Genomic DNA, 13,815 nt, shown 5'->3' on the forward strand with positions numbered 1-13,815 from the left:
GTAGCCCTCCACATACAGCAATTCGCAAAGGACTTGTGCTGCTACCAAGTCCGTCAGAGAAATGTCTCATGGCAGGAAATTCCGAGTCTCGTCCCAATTAGTTAATCGATTATTTAGGAAGTCGTAGGACACACGGGGTTGGAAGACTAGCTAGGTACCCTGGAGGTGTTGTTCAAGTTTATTAGAAGACAGCAAACTCTGCTCTTTTTCCAAAGGAAAATTGCAGTGAGATATTTCAAAGTGTCTAATCCTGCCTTTTGACTTTAGACTGCTATCACGTTTCACTGATTCTGTGGGGGATGCTTCACGGCGTAGCGACATGTACACTGGTGGTAGCTGTTGGTGTTTGTGAGGCACGACGGTGCGGGCCATCTGGTTGGCTGGTTGATTTGTTTGGGGGAGGGAACCAAACGGCGAGGTCATCGGTCCCATTGGACTGGGGAAGGATGGGGAAGGAAATCGACCGTGCCCTTTCAAAGCAACCATCCAGATATTTGCCAGAAGCGATTTAGGGAAAACGCGGAAAACCTAAATCAGGACGGCAGGCCGTGGGTTTGAATCGTCATCCTTCCGAATGCGAGTCCAGTGTCCTAACCACTGCGCCACCTCCCTCGTTACCACCGATGTTAGTGTAGTGTAGTGTAGTGCAGTGTAGAGTGGAGTTACCTAGTGCGGTGCGTGGTGCACGAGTCTGAGCAGTCGGACCAGCGGCTCCAGCGGCCGAACAGGCGGCTGTTGTAGCCGCGCAGGCCGCGCGTCACGCGCACCACGAACACCGTGGACGCCGCCCCCTCCGCCCCCGGCCTCGGCCGCCGACGCCCCCCGCGCCCCGCCTGCGGCCGCGTCGAAACCTGCGGACACCGACCAACGGCTCAGCATTCACACTCTCCGCCACTCACCACGTCTGCACAATATTAGAAGAGTCCTGAACAACATTCAGGAGCACCTGCGGGTTTTCGTGCCCGTAGGGGGCGATATATTTACATGTGACATGAAAACATTGTTATCTGCTGATCATATATACGAGGGTAGCTTAATTATTATCCGCATAGCAGTTATAAAATTTTATTGTAATCAAATACGAAACTTACATGAACATCATTTTTCGACACAGTCTCCTTGTGTTGCAATGCTCTTGGTCCATCGTTGTAATTGCTTCCTGATGTCCTCGTAAAAGAAGGTTCTCGGTTGAGCCAGGAATGCACCACTTCTTTCACTGCTTCGCCCGAGGCAAATCGACGGCCCCTTAATGCCTCTTTCAGTGGACTAAACAAGTCATAGTCAGAACAGGCAAGATCGGGAATATATAGAGGATGATCTAGTTCTTCAAATTTGAGTTTCTGGAGCGTTTCAACAGTGTGGGCAGCAGTATGCGGACGGGCATTGTCGTGCAACAACACAACACATTTTGACAGCAATCCTCGGAGTTTGCTTCGAATTGCAGGCTTTAGCCTGGCAGTAAGCATCTCACTGTAACGTACACTGTTTATTATTGTGCCCCTTTCCCCATAATGTTCCAGTACAGGACCTTGTGGGTCCCAAAACACCGTAAGCCTCTGTTTTCCGGCGGACGGTTGTGTCTTGAACTTTTTCTTGCACAGCGAATTTGCATGTTTCCATTCAGTAGTCTGCCATTTACTCTCCTGCTCGTAATGATGGGTCTATGTTTCGTCATCAGTACTGATCCTGTCTAAAAAGTTGTCCCCTTCGTTACCATAGCGATCCAAGTGTTTTTTGCAGATGTCCATGCACGTTTGTTTATGCAACTGCGTGAGTTGTTTTGGGACCCATCTTGCACAAACTTTGTGAAACCCAAGTCTGTTGTGGATGGTTTCGTAGGCAGAACCGTGACTAATTTTCAGACGATGTGCCACTTGGTCAATAGTTAATCGTCTGTCTAAGAGAATCATTTCACGTGAACGCTCAATGGTTTCTTCATTTATGGCGGTAAACGGTCGTCCGGCTCCTTCATCGTGCGTAACACTTGTACGACCATTTCGGAATTTTTCAATCCATTCGTAGACACTCCGTTTTGGCAGAACACTGTTACTGTACTGTACTGAAAGTCTTCCATGAATTTCGGCCCCTGATACGCCTTCCGACCACAAAAAACGGATCACTGAACGTTTCTCTATTTTGGTGGAAATAGACAGCGGAGCAGCCATGATTAACAGCACGACAGCCATAACGAAACTAACCTATCAGCTTGAAATTTGCCAAGATAGAACAACAAATAAACATGGCATGCGTCATCAACGTAAAACGACAGTACTATCAAAATAAACGAAAATATAACTAAATTGCGGTAATAATTGACTTACCTTCGTATATTCACATAGTAAAACCTGTGTTTAAATTTCTAGATTCTGTGCTTTCCCACCATTTACGTTATTTTCTGTTAGCCCCGTATTCCTCCAATAAGTCTTTTCCTGACGCTAAAAAATGTTTGAGCGTATAAAAACAAATTTTATTGCTTTTTGCTTAACGCTCACTGCCCATCCAGTGAACGCAATTGGATTTCAATTCACAGTTCAGGAAGGTAAGGGGACATTACATTTAACTCTGTAAAGTTGGTGAGATGTACTTTGACTGCACAGGAAGATACAGGAGCTACAAGTGCTGCAGAACACAGCCTCGTGGCGAGCGTTGGACGTCCTGTACTTCACTAACATCGCTCAATCCCACTCCTTCTCCAGGGACTTTTATATTTCCTTCGTACGTCTAGAACCCGCCACGTCTGCAACCTCGGGACGTATAACGGGAACAAAGATCCAGCGGCCCTTGTGGCTGCTAAGTGATAGAGACCACTTATTTCAAAGTCATCATCATTCACCAACTCCAAGCCATAATTATGTCGATAACCATCAATCAGCTGCCGTCACGCCACACTGACCAATGCCTGGATAGCTAACGCCATGCCTTGACGTCACATATTCAGATAAAAGCCGACTGACAACATACATTTGAGGTTTATGAAGATGCGCAAACATAGCCACCTGGGAACAGGGAGGGTGACTTTCGTTCCTTAGGAAGATAACACTCCCGAGACGGAACTCTCGCCACGGATATCCTTGTTAATGGAAGCGCTTACACATTTAGTACATGCGAAGACGAAAAAAACGACGCACCAGGTAGCAATTATTCGAATGCGACGAAAATCGGTAGATACGATTTACATAAGAGAAAAACAAATGATTACAATTTTAGAAAAACTGGATGATTTATTCAAGGCAAAGAGTTTCACAGATTGAACGTTGGTTCATCTCTGGCCATTCTGCAGCAAGTTATTGGGCTTGGCATTGACTGACAAAGCTGTTGGATGTCATCCTGAAAGATATCGCGCCAAATTTTGTCGAATTGGCGCGGTAGATCGTCAAAATACCGGGCTGGTTGGAGGATCCTCGCCATAATGCACGAAACGTTCTCAGCTCGGGAAACATTCCTCGAACTTGGTGGCCAAGGTAGTGTATCGGAAGTTCCAAGACAGGGCATAGAGACTCTCGCTTTGGGTGGCCGGCATTATGTTGCTGAAATGTAAGCCCAAGGATGGCTTGCCATGAAGGTCAACACACGTTACGTACAATATTGTGGACTGCAAAGGTGCCGCAGATGACAACAAAAGGGGTCTTGCTATGAAAATAAATTGCACACCAGACCATCACCCCTGAATGTCCGGCGATATGTCCGCAGCTCGTGGTCTAGTGGCTAGCGTTGCTGCCTCTGGATCACAGAGTTCCGGGTTCGACTTCCGGCCGGATTGGGGGACTGGGTGTTTGTGTTGTCCTCATTATTTCATCATCATCATCATCATCGTTCGTAATAGTGGCTAGATTGGTCTGCGTAAAAAATTGGATAGTGTAAAAATTGGGACTTTGTATAGGCGCTGATGACTCAACAGCTGAGCGCCCCCCAAACAAAACATCATCGGGCGATATGGCGGGCGACGGTCAGGGCGTCTCTGGACAAATCTTCGGCCTGGAATCTCTTTGACTGGAGTAGAACTGCCTTCAGCGATGCGTCTCGTTTCGAACTGAGTCCAGACGACCAGCGAAGACGCGTCCAGAGAAGCGCCGGACAGCGATGGGATACAAACTTGACCGTCACCTGCTACACAGTCGGACAACCAGGAGAGATGGTATGGGATGACATTTCTTTCCATAGCAAGAACCTTCGGTTGTCATCTGCGGTACCTTTACAGCCCAGCGGCACGTCGACGATATTCTATGCCCTGTCTTGTTGTCCTTCATTGCAAGCCATTTTGGGCTTCAATGTCAATAAGATAGTGTCCGCCCACATAGGCGAGAGTCTTCGTGCTTCCCGAACCCTACCTTGGCCAGCAAGGTCGCCGAATCTCACCGAAAATGAGAACGTTTGAAGCATTATGAGGTGGGTCTTACAACCGGATTAGGATTTTGACGATCTAACGCGCCAATTGGACAGAATTTGGCGCGATATCGCTCGAGACGACATCCAGCAACTCTGTCAGTCAAAGCGAAGCCGAATAACAGCTTACGTAAGAGCAGAGGTGGACCTAAGCGTTATTGACTTGTTCAATTTGCGAAGGTCTTCCTGTTGAATAAACCGTCCAGCGTTTCTAAAATTGTAAACATTTGTCTGTCTGTGCATGTAGTCACATCTACCGATTTCCGTCTCATTTGAATAATTCCTTCGGAGTGCGTCGCCCTCTTTCTTTATCTCAGAGTGTATTTTTGTGGTGTCACCGCCAGACACCACACTTGTTAGGTGGTAGCCTTTAAATCGGCCGCGGTCCGTTAGTATACGTCGGACCCGCGTGTCGCCACTGTCAGTGATGACAGACCGAGCGCCGCCACACGGCCGGTCTAGTCTAGAGAGACTCACTAGCACTCGCCCCAGTTGTACAGCCGACTTTGCTAGCGATGGTTCACTGCCTACATACGCTCTCATTTGCAGAGACGATAGTTTAGCATAGCCTTCAGCTACGTCATTTGCTACGACCTGTCCGCAGCTCGTGGTCGTGCGGTAGCGTTCTCGCATCCTGCGCCCGGGTTCCCGGGTTCGATTCCCGGCGGGGTCAGGGATTTTTCTCTGCCTCGTGATGACTGGGTGTTGTGTGCTGTCCTTAGGTTAGTTATGTTTAAGTAGTTCTAAGTTCTAGGGGACGAATGACCACAGATGTTTGCTCAGAGCCATTTGAGCCTTGCTACGACCTAGCAAGGCGCCATATTCGTAATTAGAATGAATTCTGAACAGACAATAATGTGAATCATGTACCGTCAAGAGCGACATTCATCATTAATGGATTAAAGTTTAGTATCAAACTAATTTCTTCCGCTTTCTAAATTCTCATTCCTTGTCATGTTCCAGACCTCACGTCAGTATAGTCGTTCCCTCCTCACGCCAGCCTGCGTGAGCTAAAACGCGTGCATTTCGGCCTCCATTAGTAACTCGGTGTTGGCTCTTCTGCCAACACAACAATTTTATCACTCAGTTGACCGGCAGCTTAATTCTTTTCTTGGTTATTGAAGCTTATTGGCAATGCCCGGAATTTGTAGGTGTGTAATGTTTCTTTCATTACGAAGCACGCATTGTTAACAAATAATAAAATCCAATAGATATATAAATTTATGAACATAGTAACTCTTCTCGAAAGAAGGATCCCATATTGATGAACAGTTCTCAAGAATCGGTCGAACGAGCAAAGCACGCAGAAGTGCCGAAAGACGACGTGGCAGAGACTCGACTAATGTCTGAAGTAGTGCTGGAGGGAATTTACACCACGAATCCAGCACAGCTGTCCATAAACCCGTAAGAGTACGATGGGGTGGAGATCTCTTCTGAACAGCACATTGCAAGGCATCCCAGATACGCTGAATAATGTTCATGTCCGGGGAGTTTGGTAGCCAGCGGAAGTGTTTAAACCCAGAAGACTATTCCTGCAGCGAGTATGTATCAATTCTGGACGTGCTGGGTGTCGCAATGTCCTGCTGGAATTGCCCAATGCGCAATGAACATGAATGGATACAGCTGATCAGACAGGATGCTCCTTACGTGTCACATGCCAGAGTCGTATCTAGACGTATCAAGGGTCCAATATAATTCCAATTGCACACGCTCCACACCATTACAGAGCCTCCACCAGATTGAACAGTCCCCTACTGACATGCAGGGTCCATGCATTCATGAGGTTGTCTCTATACCCGTACGCGTCCATCCACTCAACACAATTTCAAACGAAACTAGTCCGACCAGGCAACATGTTTACGGTCATCAACGGCCCGATGTCGGTGTTGACGGGCCCAGGCGAGGCTTAAAGCTTGATGTCATGAAGTCATTGAGGGTACACGAGTGGGCCTTCCGCTCCGAAAGTCCATATCGATCATGTTTTGTTGAATGGTTCGTACGCTGATACTTGTTGATGGCCCAGCATTCAAATCTGCAACAATTTGCGGAATATTTGCTCTTCTGTCACGTTGAACGATTTTCTTCAGTCGTCGTTGATCCCGTTGTTGCAGGAGCTTTTTCCGGCCGCGGCGATATCGGAGATTTGATGTTTTACCGGATTCCTGATATTCACGGTACACTCGTGAAATGGTCGTACAGGAAAATCCCCACTTCATCGCCACCTCGGAGATGCTGTGTCCCATCGCTCGTGCGCCGACTATAACACCTCGTTCAAACTCACTTAAATCTTGATACCCTGCCGTTGTAGCAGCAGTAACCGATCTGCCAACTGCGCCAGACACTTGTCTTACATAGGGGTTGCCGACCACAGCGTCGTATTGTGACTGTTTACATATCACTATATTCGAATAAGCATGCCTATACCAGTTTCTTTGGCGCTTCAGTGTATATGTTCATTCCACTTAAGGTCGCTCTGGATATTTTACTGTGGTTTCCAGCATTTTTTCATCAGTATTGTAGCTGTAAAGTAGCGGATTTCTTTTGCTATGTACGCGCAATGTGTTACATTTATTTACGTTCAGGATCCGCTGCCTGATCGTGTACCATCCAGAAATCCTCTGCAGGTCCTTCTGCAAATAATTACTGTGTTCTGGTGTTGATGCTTTGTTGTAGACAACCGCATCATCTGCGAACTACCTACTAGCTCATTTATATGCATTGTAAACCGTAGCTGCACCATCATATTTTCTCGGGGTACTCCACAAATTACCTTTACCTCTACGGATTTTGTTCCGTTAAGAGCGACGTGTTGAGTTTTATCTGTAGGGAAGTCTTGAATCCAGTCGCATATGTGCTCCGATACTCTTAACCTCGTATTATTTTATTTCATGGTACTGCGGGACGGTGACAAATGCCTTCCTGAAGTCAAGGAACACGGCATCAACCTGAGGGCCGATTTCTGCAACGCTGTGGACCTCATGGAAGAACACAGCGAGCTGAGTTAGCAAGATCTCTGTTCGCGGAATCCACGTTCATTTTTATAGAAAAGAGGTTCATTCTCTAAAAACATCGTAAACATGAGCACAAAACATGTTCCATAATTTTGCCACAGACTGGCGTCAACGATATAGGTCTATAATTACGTGCATGTGTCCTACGACCCTTCTTGAAAACGGAAATGACCTGCGCTTTTTCCCAGTCGCTAGGTACCCTTCGTTGCTCCAGCGACTTACGATAAACTGCTGCTGGAAGGGGAGCAAGTTCTTTCGCATAATCTCTATGGAATCTCGCAGCTATCTCATCTGGTCCTGATGCCTTTCCACTACAAACTGATTGTACTTGTTTCTCTGTACCACAATCAGTTACGTCAACATTTGACATTTCGGAGTTCTTACGATGATTGAAAGCAGGGGCCGTATCACGATCTTCCGCCGTGAAACAGTTTCAGAAGACCGAAATCAGTATTTCTGAATTCCCTTTGTCATTTTCCGTTTCGGTACCAGTGTGGTCATTGACTGACAGAAAAGATCGTTTAGAATCGCTTACCGATTTTGTATAATACCAAAATCTCTTACGGTTTTTAGTCAGATCTGATGACAAAATTTTACTTTCAGTCACTGAACGCTTCCCTCATTGCTCTCCTTACGATCATTTTCGCTTCGTTTATCATTTGCTTGTCAGCTAGGTTTTGGATTCTCTTTAATCTGTCATTGAGGTCTCTTTGTTTACGTAGCAGTTTTGTGACACGGCTCTTAAGCCACGGTGGGTGTTCGCCATCCTTCACGGCCTCGCTCGGAACGTACTTGCGTAACGCATACTGGGAGATGCATTTGAATTTTTTCCATTTGTGCTCCACATCTTCGTACCTTGCACTGAATATTTGTTGTTGACTACTCAGATACCCTGTAATTTGTATCCTGCCACTCTTCCTTAGAAAAATATTTTCCTACCTTTCTTAACATTCCTCGTAATACGCGTAGTCGTAGATGCTACCACAGCCTTTTGATCATTGACGCCCTCCTCTACTTTGCCCTCCCCTCTGGCACCAGTTTTGATCGCGTGACTCCCCAGATCTACAGCCCGCAAGTCGAAGTAACCCCCTATTGCAACGCCATGGTCAGGAAAGTTATTCACGAAATTCTGCAAGTTCTTTGTGAAGCGCAGTACCACTAAAGCTCCGCGCACTCCCCGCCATTACCAAACTGACGACTACTTTATGCCTCGGGATGTGTCCTACGAACCGATCCCTTCTTTTAATCAAGTTATGCCATATATTTATTTCACCAAATTCGATTGAGAATCTCATCATCAGTTACCCGGCCTAACCATCTACCTAACGTTCATAATTTTTCTGTAGTACCAAATTTCAAAAGCTTCTGTCTTGTCTATCATTTCCATACAAAGCGACGTTCCGCACACATACCTTGAGAAGATATTCCTTACACTGGAATCTATTTTAGACGTTAACAAATTCCTTTTTTTCAGAAATGTTTTACTTGCTATAGCCAGTCTGGATTTAATATCCTCTTTACATCGGCCGTGATCAGTTTATTTGCTGTTCAAATAGCAGAACTCACCTACTGAGTTTAGTGTCTCGTTCTCTAATCTAATTTTCTCAGTATCTTCTGCTTTAATTTGACTACATTCGATTACCTTTGTTTTACTTTTGTTGTTGATGCTTATCTTATAATCTCTTGACAAAACACTATCCATACCATTTACTGCTCTTCCAAGTCACTTGCTGTCTCTGAAGGAATTACCGTCGGCAAATCTCAAAGTTTTTATTTCTTCTCCCTGAAATTTAATTCCCTCTCCAAATTTCTGCTTGTTTTCCTTTACTGCTTGCTCAATGTACAGATGAAATAACATCAGGTGTAGACTACAAACCGGCCCCGTTACCTTCTCAAATACTGCTTCCCTTAATGTCCTTCGATTGTTATATACTGCTGTCTGATTTCTCTACAATCTGTAAATAAACTTTAGTTCCCTGTATTTAATCCCTGCTACATTCAGAATTTAAAAGAATGAGTTCCAGTCAACGTTTATCAAATGCTTTCTCTATAGCTAAGACTGTTATAAACATGGGTTTTACTTTCTTTAGTCTAAGTTAAGTCATAGGATCTGCATTGCTTCACGTGTCTCTAATTTCTTCTAGAATCTAAACTGTTCTTCCCCGAGGTCGGTTTCTTCGTTTTTCCATTCTTCTTCAAACATATCGTGACAGTATTTTTCAGCCATAACTTAATGAACTGATGAACCAGTAATAATCATATCCAAATGCCTTCTTTGGAATGAACTGATGAAGCAGTAATAATCATATCCAAATGCCTTCTTTGGAATTTGAGGTACATCCTTCTTAAGTTCTGAGAGTATTTCTCCTGCCTTCTGCACGTTGTACACCAAGTGGAATAGTTTCATCATGGCTGGCTCTCCCAAAGATGCCAATAATACTGAGCGAATGTCATCTACTACAGGGACCTTGTTCTGAGTTCGGTCTTTCGCTGCTCTGTCAAATTCTTCTTGCACAACTATATCTCCCATCTCATCTTTATTTACTTCTTCTTTCCTTTTAAAAATATTGCCTCCAAATCCACTTCCCCTTTATATTTTCGTTCAAACTTTCAGCTTTCACTTCTTTCCTTGGCACTGTGCTGCCATTTGATCTCTTGATCTTCAAACTGCTGCATCTATTTTCTCCAAAGGTCTCTCCAATTTTCCTAATCATGCGTCCTTGTACAGCTTTGCATTTGTCCTCTAGCTATTCCTACTCAGCCATCTGTCAGTCTCATTTGTGGAGTTACAGTTTGTTTTCTAATATTAACGAAATAGATAATTATGTAAATGGGCTGCCATATTTTTCGTGAGAAGGTGTATCACACTCTATAGTACTAAACGGCTAACCCAGTTCGTGGTCCGTGGTGGATGTCAGGCTGCCTATCTAACGGCTTCCAGGGGCAACAAAAATTTTTGATTTGCAGTATTATTACTGACCGAATTCAAAAATTTAAATGCTGTCACAATCTACTCATTAAGAGGTGTAACCTCACGTTAGACGTTTAGCACAGTGTGTACGTCTCGAAGCAGTGTAACTCAATGTGTGCATATACTGAGATAATATGTGTGTCCAGACGAGAAGACGACCGACCTTTTCAAGCACGTACTGACCTCCACGTATTTTCATTTTAATGGAGAATACTATGAACAAACAGGAGTCGCAATGGGGAGCCCACTCTCGCCTGTGGTCGCGAATTTCTATATGGAGTACTTCGAGGAGAAGGCTTTGGCGTCATCCAAATGGAAAACTACTTGTTTTCTACGTTATGTGGATGACACGTTCGTGATCTGGCCCCATGAAAGGCACAAGCTCCTAGACTTCCTTACACACCTGAAATCCATACATCCGAACATCAAATTCACTATGGAGACCGAAGCAGAAGGAATATTAGCATTCCTGGACCTCATAGTCACAAGAAGAGCGGATGGCACCCTGTGCCACGGAGTATACAGGAAGAAAACGCACACCGACCAGTATTTGCAAGCGGATAACTGCCACCATCGTGTGCAGAGGAATGGGGTGCTGAAAACACTGTTGCACAGGACGCGCACCGTCTCTGACGCAGAGAGTCTGCCCCAAGAGCTGGAACACCTCAAAACTGTATTCCGGAAAAACGGGTACTCGGAAACGCAGATCAGACGCGCTCTCCACTCCATCTCTACATTACGTGTGGAGACGGAAGAAGTCAGGAAGAAAGAGATAGCCACTTCCTATGTACCGCATACTGGCGCACTGTCGGGGAAAATAGGACGAATATTGAGGAAACACCGAGTAGGAACTGTCTTTTGCTCACCAAATAAAACACGAGCATTATTGCGAAGTGTCAAAGACGATCTCGGTTTGCGGAAGGCCGGAATATACCAGATTCCGTGTCAGTGTGGGAAGATTTATATTGGACAGACAGTGCGCACCATCGAAGATCGTTGCCGAGAACATCAGAGGCACACTCAACTTGGGTACCCCAACAAGTCGACGGTCGCAGAGCACTGTTTGTCCGAAAATCACGAAATTGACCACCAACATACCAGGGTCTTGGCATAGACATGTAAATACTGGGACAGCGTCGTTAGAGAGGCTATCGAAATTCGTACCAGGGACGGACTCACCGACCGAGATTGCGGCTACGTCAGCAGGGCGTGGGAACCAGCATTGAGTCTAATTAAAAAGACGCTCAGCAAAGGAAACGAACGGGCGACTAGGGCGGACGAGGCAATTACACCGACGCCACCACAAACGCCGACGCCAGCGCCTCAGCGACCGCTGACGCACGGGCGCGGACCGCGGAGAGAACGCCTCGCGAGGGGAGGGGATTTAAGACGGCCGCCCGCCCTCAGGAGCTCACTACGCGCGGTGCTGCTCGAGATGTCGATGAGAGAGGTGCCTTACCATGCGAAGGGTGTCGTCCGTCGGGGCCAGCTCAGGCGACTGAGCTGATCTCGGTGGCGGTCCCTTCCGGCCCCCCACCTATGACGAACCGGCTACCGACTCCCGACTACGGCAAGGATGACTCTTTTACTTCTGACTTGGACTCTCGTGACCGAGCGTTCATTCTTATGAACAAGCTCGGTCACGGGGGCTCCTACCTTGGCGGAGAAGACGATGAAGCGGTCATACTCGCCTTCTGTAATATTCGGAAGGCTGCTGCACTACCGAACACGAGGCAGCAAGAGTCGGGTGTGCCACCGAGAGCCTCGCCGGTCGCATTGCGAGAGTTTGCTGGCCCGGCGGCCTCGGCGGGTGTTGCGCCGCGGGACTCGACCATTCGAGAGGTCGATGTGCCCGCGGTTGCCCCTCTGGCCGCAGAGACACAGGGAGAGCCCGTGCCTGCGCTAGTTGATGCTCCGTCCTGCGCTGGGGGAAACCCCGCGGTCTGGACGGGGGCACAGTCAGCTGCAGAGGCCACCGCGATGGAAGCCATCGAACTGCCGGACGCAAATCTTGCTGACAAGGGAACCTTCCCATCGCACCCCCCTCAGATTTAATTATAAGTTGGCACAGTGGATACGCCTTGAAAAACTGAACACAGATCAATCGAGAAAACTGGAAGAAGTTGTGTGGAACTATGAAAAAATAAGCAAAATATACAAACTGAGTAGTCCATGCGCAAGATAGACAACATCAAGGATAGTGTAAGCTCAGGAGCTCCGTGGTCCTGTGGTTAGCGTCAGCAGCTGCGGAACGAGAGGTCCTTCGTTCAATTCTTCCCTCGAACGAAAAGTTTAATTTTTATTTTCAGACAATTATTATCTGTACGTCCGTTCGTGCGATGCGATCACTTTTTTGGGAGTGATTATCACATCCACAAGAAAACCTAAATCGGGCAAGGTAGAAGAATCTTTTTACCCATTCGCCAAGTGCACAAGTTAGGTGGGTCGAGAACATATTCCTGTCATGTGACGCACATACCGTCACCAGTGTCGTATAGACGTGTTTTTCTACGGATGAATCGGTTGACCTATGACCTTGCGATCAAATGTTTTCGGTTCCCATTGGAGAGGCACGTTCTTTCGTCTACTAATCGCACGGTTTTGCGGTGCGGTCGCAAAACACAGATACTAAACTTATTACAGTGAACAGAGACGTCAATGAACGAACGGACAGATCATAACTTTGCGAAAATAAAGAAAGTAAACTTTTTACTCGAGGGAAGACTTGAACGAAGGACCTCTCGTTGCTCAGCTGCTCACGCTAACCACGGGAGCACGGCGCTCCTGAGCTCGCACTATCCTTGATGTTGCTTATCTTTGCGCATGGACTAGTCAGTTTGTATATTTTGCTTATTTTTTCATACTTCCACACAACTTCTTCCTGTTTTCTCGATTGATCTGTGTTCAGTTTTTCAAGGCCTATCCACTGTGTCAACTTATGATTAAATCTGAGGGGGCTGCGATGGGGAGGTTCCCTTGTGAGGCGATTGCCGAGGCAGAGCGTCGCGACGTCGACCCTGACTATGCCCGCGCGCCCAGAAAGCGCCGGGCTGTGACGCACGACGATTCCGACAACTCCTCCCGCGAGGCCGCGGAAGAAGGCATCTGGGGCTTCCCGCGCCTCCACCACAGAGGCTGTGACGACGGTCGCGGGCTCCTCCCGGAGCACCGCCAAGCCGAAACCGACAACGAAGAGGCAGCGACCCCATCGTTCGCCTGCTGCCTCCCGGCATCCTGATGCGGACGGCTCTGTTGCCCCACCCAGGTGGCACACCGCCAGGGCTGCTGCGCTGCAGCAAACGCAACCGCTGCCGACCACCGACACTTTTGCGGGCGCCAGCCTAGACGCGACGGAGGACGGCGAAGAAGAAGCCGCCGGCCCCACCGCCTATCGTCGTCCAATGGGACGGCGCCTTCGAGGATTTCCAGCCGAAAGTTGACAGGTTGGCC

General features: G+C 47.1%; 1 protein-coding gene across 1 annotated transcript in view; it reads right to left on the bottom strand.

Moving 5' to 3' along the window:
* The window catches only part of LOC126418917 (coagulation factor X), a gene marked incomplete in the record, with an annotated part of 816,895 nt that overhangs the window by 93,404 nt on the left and 709,676 nt on the right, over positions 1-13,815 (bottom strand). The window contains 1 exon segment of the mRNA XM_050085943.1: positions 667-851. Within this exon segment, the coding sequence (XP_049941900.1) occupies positions 667-851 (185 nt within the window).

The sequence above is a fragment of the Schistocerca serialis genome, chromosome 9 (assembly GCF_023864345.2).
Source record: "Schistocerca serialis cubense isolate TAMUIC-IGC-003099 chromosome 9, iqSchSeri2.2, whole genome shotgun sequence".
Lineage (NCBI taxonomy): Eukaryota > Metazoa > Arthropoda > Insecta > Orthoptera > Acrididae > Schistocerca > Schistocerca serialis.